At 44.9% G+C, this 12,982-nt stretch overlaps 2 protein-coding genes across 2 annotated transcripts in view; both read right to left on the bottom strand.

Annotated features, from left to right (window-relative positions):
* Positions 1-5,254: 5,254 nt before the first annotated feature.
* The window catches only part of LOC127294323 (uncharacterized), a 59,886-nt gene continuing 52,158 nt past the window's right edge, over positions 5,255-12,982 (bottom strand). The window contains exon 7 of the transcript XR_011742962.1: positions 5,255-5,369. The gene's annotated coding sequence lies outside the window, so the exon portion shown is untranslated. The remainder of the gene's footprint in view (positions 5,370-12,982) is intronic.
* Positions 9,060-11,257, bottom strand: LOC127294321 (F-box protein SKIP23). Its single transcript, XM_051324119.2, has one exon. It carries the CDS (start codon positions 10,750-10,752, stop codon positions 9,280-9,282), a length of 1,473 nt encoding a protein of 490 aa, XP_051180079.2. The 5' UTR covers positions 10,753-11,257; the 3' UTR covers positions 9,060-9,279.

Raw genomic sequence — 12,982 nt, 5'->3', positions numbered from 1 at the left:
ACCTTCAGAACAGAGAATTCAAGAGCAGATGGTCACCCTCAAACAGACAACGGTAGGAATCAGTGGTGTCTCTCCTTGGCTCTGTTTCCTTGCCTCTCTTTTGGTGACTGCATAAATTTTAGAAAGTTCACTTCAAATCCTAAAATTAATATAGAAAATATCAAGAACTGAACCCTGGGAATAAGATAGCAAGGGAAATGTAACATTAACAATCTACAAAAGTTAGTCCAATAACGAGTGGTAGCTGTCTGCCTTAAACCTCCATCTATCCAGGTAAAGGGGATCTGGGTGGGCCCACTTAAATTTACAGGTAAGGCATATATATAATGTTAGAAATCCTCCTCGGCACAAAACAAATATAAAGTAGAACTTTGGGAAAAGGCTATTGCTCGAAAAAGAGGTGTCTTTTTTACAAATTGGAGTTTGTAAAGTATTGTTGCTGAAGTAGTTGCCTTAGCATGGATGTAAATATGCAAATAGCCGAATACGAACTGCACAAAATAACTTTCCACGGGCACTGCAGTGCTGCTAATATCTACTTATGCGTCTTTCATATGTCATTTTGTTTTACGGCTTGTTAGTGACATACATTTGATGTACACTAAGAATGGTGCAGCTGATGCAGGGGTTGGTTAATAGCTGGAAAAGGGAAATTCTCCACCACAACTCAAGCAGGGTTAATAGATAGAAAAAAGAAATGATGCTCTAAAGATGGAACAAACCGAAATTAGTCTAAGATTATTATTGTAAACCTACTTGACAAAATTACATGGTTCAGTCGATACAAGGTATTCATCATAAAGAACATCCTATGGGCAAGCAGATCTCAAAACAGGAGAGTTGCTACTAAAGAGTTAACAGAGAGTTAACAAAGAGTAATCAGAATTCATGGAGACCACAAGCTGTATAAAATCTCAAGAGCTAGTTTCTCTTGTCTGTCTTGGGAGCAAACACACATCATTATAGCTTCATGTAAACAAGTGGTAGCTATCGATAGGTAAAAAAATGATTAGGCAAAGAGAAGTAGTAATTCTCTGCTCGTGTAGCTTTTAAAGTGCAACATTTATTTTCATATGCTATAGTATTTGCAGCATAACATATCTACTGGTACTTCTCAAATTTGAACATGATTTGTGTATAATTCATGGGATTTCATTTGCTGTGGGATGAAAGGTTTGAGTAGACTGTGGGATAACGCAGAACTGCCGCCCTTTATTTGGACTGTGGGATGAAAGGTTTGAGTAGACTTACCTGTAAATGAGTTATGCAGTGAAAAAATCTTCATCCAGATGTTCTTTGCATAGAGGCTTGAAGGAGTTTACGGATGGTACATGATCAAAACTATAGACCATCTCCCGTAGTAAAATTTTCCACTCCTGAAATTACAACAGCATTAGTTTCTTCCTTTTGTTGAGTAACACCAAGTGGTACTGGACATTTCTGCATTGATGATGCATAAGCATGAGCTACGTATGCCCATAAAGAAGGCATGTTAAGAAATATTTCTACTATTTAGACATCATTAGTTTTGTCTTGCTCTGACTTACAATAAGGTCTGCTCGGAAATTTTGACTTTTCAATCATGGGTAGTAATACTTACATTTGCATGCAGGGAAGAGTTATCATCTAGCAGCCTGACTAAGCTAAGAAAAATGCTGCAACACTGGTTATTGGTTTCATGAAGTTAGCATGTAGGCTATATGCAGGCACAAGTATCAGTAAGAGATCTCTGTTTATCAGTACTAGCTCGCAGAAACCTAAATTCCATGGCCAACTCTTTAGTTAATTTGCATCACCGCCGGGTTTGGTCGCTCCTCACACTCGCTCTTATTGATGAAGTTTATGACTCATTCGGTGAGAATTTCTCTGATGTACCCTACTTGGCAATACTGTGACCTACTAATAATTTGTTTTGATGCACTCAATGATGTGCTTTATTCCTATGGTTCCTGGAGATGCAACAGTACACCCTCCAGAATTTCTCCATAAGGTGCCCCCCCCCCCCCCTCATTTCTCGCGGCATCGGTTTTCACTGAAGGCCGGAGTTCCAGTAATACTGGTACGAGCATAAACCAATCTATTGAGCTATGCAATGGTACCCGTCTAATTATAACCAGACTGGGTGAATGGTTCCTTACAGACCAAGATTATGATTCGAAGCAACACATGTGAGTGTGTGTGCATACCAAAGATTCTAATACACACGCACAAAATGGTCTTTAACTGTACAGCGCTGGCAATGTCCAATTCCTCTCCGCTACGCAATGACAAATAATAAAAGTCAGGGACAAACACTTGATAGGGTCGATGTTTATTTGCAAAAGGCCAAAAGCCTATGTTGCTGGATCTATAAAAAACATATTATACAGTTACAGTGGACACAAAATGAGGTCTTGGCAAATCTGTTACTAGACTAGATACATGTGTGCTGTGTGGTGCACTACCACATATTACGCCGACCAGACTGCAGATACGATGTTCCCGATGTGGCTGACAAACTTGACAGAGCTTTCTACAGAAAGAGGTTGCAAATGTCCCCATCCTTGATGCGTCCATACAAGCTACTGTGGCCCCAAATGTTGAACACTTCGTCTAGGACAAATGAAACTTTGTTTCTGCTATTGCATCATAGGTCGTATTTTGTTTTAGTAGATCGTGCTGTGAACACTTACCTGTGTGTTAGGCTGTTGTGCGCTACTTTTATGTTTTCTTCAGGCAACGTAGACTTCATTGGAAGCTGCCAGTTATATGTTGACCTATGGTGTACTCCTTTTTTACATACTGTCAATGGTAATTTTCTTTCTAACACTAACTTCGCACCGCTCCTCATCGGTCTGATCAGTGGGGTGAGTTTGATTTTCTATTTTGTTTTCCAATTTATGTCTATTCACACTAAGACAAAAAAAGAAACACAGCATACTACCCAGATAAAGAGAAATACTCAAGTCGTTACATTTACCTTCTCAAGGCAAACAAGGGCTAATAACAGATCAATTTCTTTTGGCTTCTGCGTTCTCTTCAATGATTTCGGTTCCCTATATTATGTATAATCTCTGTAATTTATATACGGAGTATCTTCTTCCAGCCAGACAATAAATTGGGTCCCTTCTGAATTTATTTTACCATAGTACCACACTCCCCTGCACGGTTCACTGCTAGGAAAGCATTGCAAAGTAAATTTACCTTGCAGATGCAATGGCGAGTAGTAGCAGTCCAACAGAAGCTCGTGTGCGGCATTCCTGCTCGCCAGGCTCCTCTTCCAAAAACTCAGCGGAGTCCCATCTTCTTCAATACCGGCGTGTTCAGGCCCGGAACTTAGCCTTCCTTCTCCTCCGCCCAGATTTCTCCTTTGTGCATCAGATCCACGCTCGCCAGTAGGCATGATGAGGTTATGTGAGTAGCCCGATAGGCAACAAATGGCACGCTGGGTGATATTGCCTCGTGAGCTTCCTTTCAGTCGAACGGATGGTCGGGAACATGGAGCAGAGTCATGTGTTGCGGTCGCTGCTGGGACACTGGACAATGCAGAGACTGTGTGAGGTCGCACGCGCAGCCGTGGTCGTCACACACATTCGGCTGAAGTGGCGGTGGAGTTGGGGCCATGTGCGAGGGATTACGTCGCAGTTGAGCTGCGGCGCGAGACGTCCAGCACGGAGGTTGGTGTATGAACAGCAGCACAACCTAAGCTGCTTATAATAATTCTATCATGGTAGAACTAACATGAACCAGCAGAGACCTAGAACAAGAAGTGGGCACGGCACAGTGGCCGGATCAACAGAGGGCATGGGGGAACCGAAGTTGTACCTGACCGTCATGGAGGTAGCCGAGGTAGTAGTAGTAGTGGAGCAGCAGAAGCAGCACCACCACACTGGCGATCTGGAGCAGCCGAGCAGACCGTGCGGGGACATCGAGGGGAGGCGAGCAGGGGAGCCTGGAGGTGGTCGCAGGCAGGCGTCGGGCTGGAGTAGCGATGGTACCGGAGATCCGAGCGGGGTCGTAGACGACGTTAGGAGGCGGCCGCGCCGGCGAACCCAGGGTTTGCCGTGGGGGCGACCAAGGGAGGAGAGCTGCATCGCGGCGGCGGCGAATCGAGGGAGAAGATATGGGCGAAGCTTAGGTTGTGGTCGGATGCGCGCCGGTGAATAGGCGGGCGGCGTGCTGGAGCTCACGGCAGCGCGCAGCTCGTCGCCGGCGGCGGAAGGAGGGTGAGCTGAGAGAGGGGATAGTTAGGGTTTTTGGTTTTGGTTTTGATATTGATTTTGTGGGTTGGGTCGGGTCGCGTCGGGTCGGGTCGGAAAGACACGACCGAGCGACCGAGCGACGTGTTGATGGAAAGACACGGCGGCGACACGAGCCGGAGCCGGTCGCCGGCCGGAGCTCGAAGAGACGAGGAAATAAAGGAAAAAAGAAAAACAAAATAAAAGAAATCGAATCGAATCGGTTCCTCCCTTATTTAATCTCCACGGCGTCGGCCGTTATTTCCTTCCTCCGCCCGCCCGCACCAAGAAACGAACCGCCACCTCTGCCCCAGCTCCAGCTCAACGCCTGCGCCCGCCACCGCCCGCCCGTCGACGTGCTCCAGATGGAGCCCGCTCCAGCGCCGCCGCAGCCGCAGCCGCGGTTGATCGAGCTTGTCCGGAGAGCGTGCGACTTCGCCGCTTTCCGGGAGCTCTTCATGCGTTTCTTGCGCGCGTGCGGTGCTGAGCGCGGCCAGCCAAGAACGGCGGCTGGGGACAAGGAGGAGGAGGAGGAGGAAATGAAGGCGGACAAGGAGGCGGAGGCGGACACGCAGGAGGAGCAAATGAAGGCGGCCAAGAAGGCGGCCAAGAAGGCCAAGAAGCGGGAGAAGAAGGACAAGAGGGACGCCGACAATGCAGCGGCGGCCAACAAGGCCAAGAAGGCCAAGAAGGCCGCCAAGAAGACGGCCAAAGCCGCGGCCAAAGAAGCCGACAAGGCGGCCGTCCTCGACGAGGCCGCCATTGCCAAGTCCTTCGCCTCCACGTCGACCAAGGCGGGACGCGCCCCCAATCCCGGCCACCGCGCCCTGGACCGCGCCTGCGCCTCCAACACCGCCAAGACCGCGTCGCCACCGGACCGCGCTCCAAACGCCGCCCGCACCCTCAAGGCCGCCGCCGACTCCAACGGCCGCGCCAAGGCGGGACGCGCCACCGACCCCGGCCACCACGCCCTCCACCGTGCCTGCGACGCCAAGGACAAGGTGCAGACCGTCTTCGCCGCCTCGCCACGGGATGGCGCTCTCAATGCCGCCACCGACTCCAACGGCCGCGCCAAGGACGCGCCGTCTTCTGCCACGTCCGCCTCGCCTGCATCGGCCGGGCCATCCTGCACTCCTCGGCCTCAGCCTCAGCCTGAGGTATGATCAATTGATCATTAATCTTTTTGGTCACATCTTTGCTTATGCCATTTGTTTGTACTTTTACCTGAGACATAAACATGCTTTGCTTGCCATTTCTTTGGCTGGCTTCAAATCTCGTAACCATAAAACAGAGCAGAAGGAACTGTCTCCGAGTGTTCAAAGTCATATATCATGCGGAACACCTAGAATTTTTAGCTTACCTAAATTTTGCTAACAAGTGAGCCACATTGCATAACAGCAATCTAGTGTTGCATGTCAGAAGGACACTGGTTAAGGAATTAATAAAATAGCAAATTAGTGAACTATTAACAGGTGAAACCCATCATCTGATATTTGAGGCAAATGGAGTAAGGACATAACTAAGTGACATTCAGGGATGATCCAAATGAACAATTGATGAAACAAGTACTCTAGTTCCTTTTTGAAGTATGTTACGATATCTAAGTATTTGCACACATCAAGCATTGTGAAAATAATGTTAACATACCAGAGCCACACTTAATGGCTAAGTACATCTTCACCAGTGAGCATGAAACGGAGCAAAAGTGTAACCACATACATTGTTATTCGATCTTTAGTTATCATTGGATAGGGATTAGCAATTGTACTAACATCATGTGCCAACAATGTTTAGACTTTAGGGTTATTTGTTGTGTTCAATGGCTAGTCATGCTAAAAAGCCCAATTAAGCAAATGATTTAAGAGCAATGAAAACATCAATTCAAGACCATTTAGTGTTTTTAGCACATTCTGTTTGACGTTTTTCAACTTGTTGATAGAGTGTTTGGACACTAAATGTTGATAATTAATTGTAAACTGCAAAAAATTGTAGGAGGAAGAAATTTTCCACTTGAGGTACTGGCAAGAAAATCGAAACCTTAAGAACAAAAAGGTGACACTCTGTATGATATGCTTCTTTGACCCAAAGAGCAAGCAGCGCAAATATGCAAATAATGATGACCAGGTAGGTATTTTCTCTCTCAATTTTTCAAATCGTATTGCTAACGAAAATCATGAAGTAATATAACCGTTGTTCCTTTCATCCTTTCAGATCGATCAACATGTTGGCATATTTCACAAGGGTGGTGTGAAGCATTGCGCGCAAAAGGGGTGTTTCGTCATCGGCAAGGACGGACAGCAGATCGGAATGCACCAGTTTTATGCGCATAAGAAATAAGTTGGGTTGCACAAATTGTAAATGGATAGGTTTCACAGGAACACGTTTTTGCTTGTTCAACTCTGTCAATGGTGACTTAACGTTCGTTCTTGTTATAGAGCACGTTTGATGTAACTGCATATAAACAATGTCTCGTCGATTTTATGAGGAATGTAGCTGAATCCTTTTGTTTGTTCCATAGTTTGAACCGGGCATGCCTTATTTTTCAAAGATACTCTTGTTGTTCCTCCTGTTATTATAGAGCACGTCTGATGGTAACTGCAAAAAACATATATGTCTCGTCAATTTGTTAAGGAATGTAGCTGAATATTTTTGTTTGCTCCAGAGTTTGAATGTACCGGGCATAAACTTTTTTTTCAAAGATAACTCTTTTTGTTTGCTCCATAGTGTGACGAGGAACAGGGAAACTGTAGAATGGCACATGCCAGAGTTTAGTTACAGAACAAGCCGCGGAGCCACATAACAGGCGATCCAGCTCCAACTCCACGCTAACCTCCACACAACCCAGTAATCTTCCATAGTTGAAATTCTTCCTGCAAAGGTCATAGGGCATCGTCGATCGTTGCCACTCTGCCGTGAGTATGATCAATGCATTGACGTCACCTCTTGTACTGCCTCAATGATCTCCGCAGTCCATCTCTGGTCTTGGAGTGCATCCGCAACACACATAGCTTTGGCTGCCGGTCATGCCCTCTCCTAGCTTGCCTGGGTTTATCACCTCATGTGTAGGGCAAGATTCAGCAAACGCAGGTTCTTGATGCCCAAACCATACGCTGCCACGACACCACACGCTGTCCTCTCCGAGCTTCCGTGGAGGCTGACCAGAAACCCCCTCAGCAGCATGTCGATGCACTTGAAGAACCGCAGGGGTAAATCCAGGGACAACATGGTGTAGATGGAGGTAGCCGTCAGAGCGGAGTCCAAGAGAATCAAACCTACCGCTCTTCTTCATCAAGGAAGCTTTCCAAGTAGGGACATGCCCGGCCACCTTGTCTACCAGCGGCTGAAGATCGCTCTTGGACAACCTGGTAACAGAGAGAGGCAGCCCAATGTACTGGACAGGAAATTGACCAACTGGACAGGACAACACGCCCATAATAGGTTGAAGGTCAACATTGTCGCATCTGATTGGAGAAACTGAGCTTTTAGAAAGGTTGCAGTGGAGCCCCGCCGCGCCAAAGGCACGCAATAGCTGAAGCGCTGCGGTAGCTTCTTCCATGGAAGGCGTTGATAAGCAGAACCACATCATCGGAAAACAGCGAAAGGCGGTGCCAGACTACGCAATTCACAAGAGAGGAGAAAATCCTTGCTTCCTCTGCCAGACTGAACAGAGCATTAAGAACATCGATCGCCAGAATGAAGCCGGGGTCCCCTGCCTTAACCCACGAGCATGCGAAAAACTGTCCCCTGCTACACCATTTACTAGACCCTGGTTGAAGCCGAGGATAGGATGAGTGCCAGCCTTGCTAGCCACCGGGAGGCATACACTCACATGCTGAATCTTCGACCAACCCTGCACAAAGTGGGAGACTTGCCTTGAAGAGTTAATTCTTGATAGGCCATGCATCCATTTGTGGTCCTAGAGCGCTTCTTTGACAGAAAAAATATTTGCATCTTTCCAAGGGAAAAACATCTAGTGAGCCAGATTCTTGGATGCCACTGCAAACAGCCAGTGGTCAAACCAGAAACTTATTCCCCCATCACCGATTTCAATCGAAGAGCAGGAGACGAATACATCACGGTCCACATTGCTGCAAGGGATAGAGCAGCCCTTCCATGGATGATCAGAAGAGTCCCACAAAGTCATCTGAACCACATCTACTTTCTAGCAGCCAATTCTCTGCAAGAAAATATGCTTGGTCACATCTTTGGCATTGAAGACTGCCCTTTGTTTTAGTGTGTTTGTACTTTTACCTGAGACATAAACATGCTTTGCTTATGCAATTTGTTTGTTTGGCTTCAAGTATCGGTAAACATAAAACTGTCTGGTATCAGCAAGAAATGTATGCCAGCTAAATATATCTAGACAATTAGCATTGATAAGCATAATTACACTAAAAGCTGTGGAGTTCAGAGGGGGTGCAGGGCGGAGGGATTAACATACCAGAGGCACCCTTATGGCTAAGGACATCTTCCTAAAGAGCATGAAACAACTGTATGAAGTACCACAGGAGCAATAGTGTAACCATATACATTGTTCTTTGATCTTCAGTTATCTTTGGATAGGGATTAGCAATTGCACTAACATGTGCCAACAATGTTAAGGGAAAGTGATGTTTTGTTCAATGGCTAGTTAATGCGAAAAGCCTAATTAAAAAATGATTCAAGAGCAATGAAAACATCAATGCAACCAAGATATCTGGTACTGAAGAGAACCTCAGACAATTCTACTGAATGGTTACTATGTGGCTTGTACTTGGTTATGAGGGAAAAAATCTCAAACAAACAATACTCAGTCAGAAGATGTGGTGAACACGAAAGCAATGTACAGAATGCAAAGTGGAATTCTTGTACAGTTTCATTCAGGAAAACAAATCATGTGAGATTTCCATTCCAAGTATTTGGTTCTCAAGCACATTTTTTTCATCAGATATAGCAAACAAGGTATGAACAAGAGAAAAACGGAACATGCCTCCGTTTTAATAGCATCTGCCCACACAAAAATGGTAAATTGTGGTCAAGATCCCAGAATCAAGGTACATGACAGTTTCTTAAAAAAAACTACCTATTTGTACAATGACATGTTCATTACTGTAAGACTCGGTGTTATCCATATGGGACTAGGCCAGCTGCACCAAAACGGAGATGCAATTTCTTCCGTACTATCATTTTCCAAATTGAGAATACCTATATCCCGGGGAATATTCTTAGACTGCCAATTATATTCCCCACCATCTGTGAAATAGACGGAGTTTGCCTTCAGTTGAGGATACTCTTCAGCACTAAGGCACTGTGCCTGGCTACGTCCAAGAAACAACACGTGATCATGCAAGCCATTTATTTTCACAAGCCCTTTTGCTGCAATATCAATTTTATGTAACAATATTTTGTCAGTTTTCCGTATAGGCTTCTCATAACCCGCATCTAAATGTCCTGATGATTTCCTGCAAACTTCCAGCAGACCACCACATGGACCCTGAACAAAGTACAGGTGCCCCCAGTGGTCACCAATGCTGTAGTCAATCTCATCTGAAATTATATTCCTCGTGATGGTAGGACTGGTGAGATCAAAAGCATCGATTCTTCCATATCTTGTGGATGCATACAGCAGGTCATCCATGTAGATGCACTGTTCATATTCCCAACCCGGTGGCAGCAAGGTCCAGTTACGATCTCCTACCCTTGCGAACGAAAGCTGACATCCTGGACCGTGGATGAGAACCACAATATAGCTTCCTGTGGACGGATCCGGAAAAACGAAGGCGCTCTTGTAGATGTGGTTACGAAGCTCGTCAGGTGGAGCATGGAATAACATTTCGCGATCAACCATTTCAGTGTCTGAGTCAGAATCATCTGGTGCCTCCCACACCTCATAGTTAACAATTGTGCCTGTATTGTCAAAGATTGGCACTACAGAATCCAGGGTGATCACCGATGGGAGAGCTATCTGTTGAGCGGTGATGGCATTGACAAGGTGCAGCTCAGACTTGTCATCGGCAGTGACTAGCCAACCATGCGAGGAACCAAGGAGATACCTACTTCGGATGGGTGGATCTGGAAGAGTTAAGTTGTAGACCCTCTTCTCCGCGAGGCTGTAGAGACATGCTACGTTGTCACCAGCAGATTCAGAGGTGTAGAACAGGCAAGGCGTCTGTGGTCGTCTGTATAGCTCTGGGTGGCTGCGTAGGATGGAATATGCAGAGCGCCAGGAGGAGCAAACAGATGCTGCACGCACGAGGTCAGGGATCTCCAGGAGGGAAAAGATATCCATCAATACGTCCTGGGGCAGCTCCGGCAACAGAGTCTCAGTTGGGATCCGTGGTGAGCCTTCTCTGAATTTCTGCAGTGAATCCGGAGACAGAACTAGCAGCTTAGGCAATGTTGTCAATCCAAACTGTCCAAAGCTCATTATCCTGGCTACGCTACAGGCCTCTCTGAATTTCTGCAGTGAACCGGGAGACAGAGCCAGCAGCTTATGCAAACTTGTCAAGCCAAAGCGTCCAAAGCTCACTATCATGGCCACGCTACAGGTCTCCATTGGAGCAGCAATTTGCAAAACCGGGCCTTTTGGAGATGAATTGCTTCCTTGTGTGGCAACCAACTGAACTTGCAATCTGAAGCTGGGAGAGAGGGCAGGAAGGCTCGTCTTGGCTGCCCTTAAATTATAGGAATAGATGCCTCACTAGTTGTCCGATTAGGAGAAGGGAGTCCGAATCCATGGGGGAGACACGAAACTAGTAGCAGCAGAAACTCCGGAAAATATGTAGAATCTGAATCCGACCAGTTGATTCCATGGCCGTGCAACGACCGGTCGACCGGGGAGGAAAATTACCCGCGGTGAGAAGGCAGAAGGTGGCGCCGGCGAGCTGGGCCTCCGGCGGCAGCAGTAAATTGTTTTGGATTAGCAGTGGATGGTGCTTGGTGGCCTCGCCGGCGGCGGCGGCGGCGGCGGCCGCGTTATGGCGGCGGCTGCTTTCGCGTATGCCTGTAGGAAACGGACTTGGCTAAGAAAAGAAGCTCACACACGGTCTGTTCGTGTTCGGACTAGCCTAGCTGCTCACGTTGATGATTCTGTTCGGTCGGTCGAAATAAGGATGGCATAAATAATAGTAGTAATTAATTAAGTAAAAAAGTAAAATCAACCAATGTATGCTACTTTGATATGGGCCCACCCCAAACGACATGTCCATTTATTTATTTTAGCACCAAATTTTTTTATACAACCTAAACAATAAGTCGATTTTTTATGGAAAGATTTTGTGCGTGAAGACGTATTTTCGTTTAAAATTTGAATTTGTATCAAAGATGCATTTCAAAAAGAAGGTATGTTTACGGGTGAGGGTGGGGTGCGGGTGAGGGTCGGGTCAGCGGGCCGTCACCACAGGGTGTGCGGGTTGACTAGTAAGAAACAAGAGGTTTATTTTGCGAAATTGCTCATTCAAAGTTTTTTCGGATCGGAGGGAGTATAAGTGAAATTTTCGGCAAAACTCAAGTCAAATAACAAACACTCCGGATTTCAAGTATGGAGATCATAAATTCAGCCAGTAATTTTCATAAAAGGATATCCCTAGCCATACATTGGTGTAACTTGCCAATCCTAGTGGAAACTGATTGTCTTGAGTCGGTGAAGATGCTGAAATCTGAAGGTGTGGATCGATCTATCCATGCACCAATGGTAGAAGAGATTAAGTCTCTGCTGAGAGTCCGTCAGACTTGTATTACTCATGTTAATCGTAGTCAGAATAGCAGTAGTCATTTTATGGCCAATTACGCTAGAACTCATGCTAGTACGGCTGTTTGGCAATGCTCTGGCCCAGATGGTTTAGCAAATATTTGCTACCAAGATTGTAACCCCTGATTTGAGTAATGCAAGTTATGTTTCGCAAAAAAAAAAAAAAAAAGATAGGACTATACTGCTTGGTGTAATTTCCTTATTCATATACATATCACGTAGTCGAACATGAACTCAACGATTTCTTGATTTCTTAATTACGTGACAACTTCTCACCGGACTCCCAATCTTTCAACAGCCAGCCACAACCAAAAGAAAAAAAAAACACAGAATTTACTTTGGACATGACCAGGAGAGGCGCGATGATCAGTAAATTCCAATAATGAGCTATAAATAAAATTATTTTCCATTGTAGGTGAATATAGTGTCCTAACAATAAAAGTTTTTCTCCAGCAAAGAAGTTTGAATGCATAATTTTCCATTTCCAACAAAATTCATAAGATTTACTATTGAACAAGAAGTAGACACATATAGATAATGCATTTCTTGAATTGTTTGTATGTCAATAAAGTTGTTAATTTATTTGGGCAATATATGCCATAAAAGCCAATAATGAAACTATTTGGAAAAATAAATCATAAATAAGGATTCAGTGCATCATAAACAATGAACATACGTAAGAGTAAGAAGTGTTCATTTCCTTTCCTTCATAGCTTATTTATACTAAACTTTTATAGTTACATACATAGCTTATTTTCTGGCATAATTGTCTATGTATTCTATTATTTGCACGTAGTTAAGCACATAAAAATTTGTTTCTCTTTTCCTAAACTTAAAAATTATCTTATAACATGATTAAGATTTTTTTCTTTTTTTTCACATTGAGTATTAAAAAGATCTTGAACCTAGTCTCCTTAAATACAAAAAATGGAAAGATGGCACATCTTATTGAAAGATATTCTACTAAATGTATGAAATATATAGTCTCCTTAAATACAAAAAAATTTTGTGCGTGTGTGTTTTTATATCTTAAATT

Source organism: Lolium perenne, chromosome 4 (assembly GCF_019359855.2).
Source record: "Lolium perenne isolate Kyuss_39 chromosome 4, Kyuss_2.0, whole genome shotgun sequence".
Lineage (NCBI taxonomy): Eukaryota > Viridiplantae > Streptophyta > Magnoliopsida > Poales > Poaceae > Lolium > Lolium perenne.
The sequence above is the reverse complement of the archived record's forward strand: the minus strand, read 5'-3'. Positions and strand labels throughout refer to the sequence as shown.

What these genes read in the sequence shown, in the direction of transcription:
- LOC127294321 (XM_051324119.2), bottom strand. Translation starts at nt 10,752, where the DNA reads ATGGAGACCTGTAGCGTGGCCATGATAGTGAGCTTTGGACGCTTTGGC.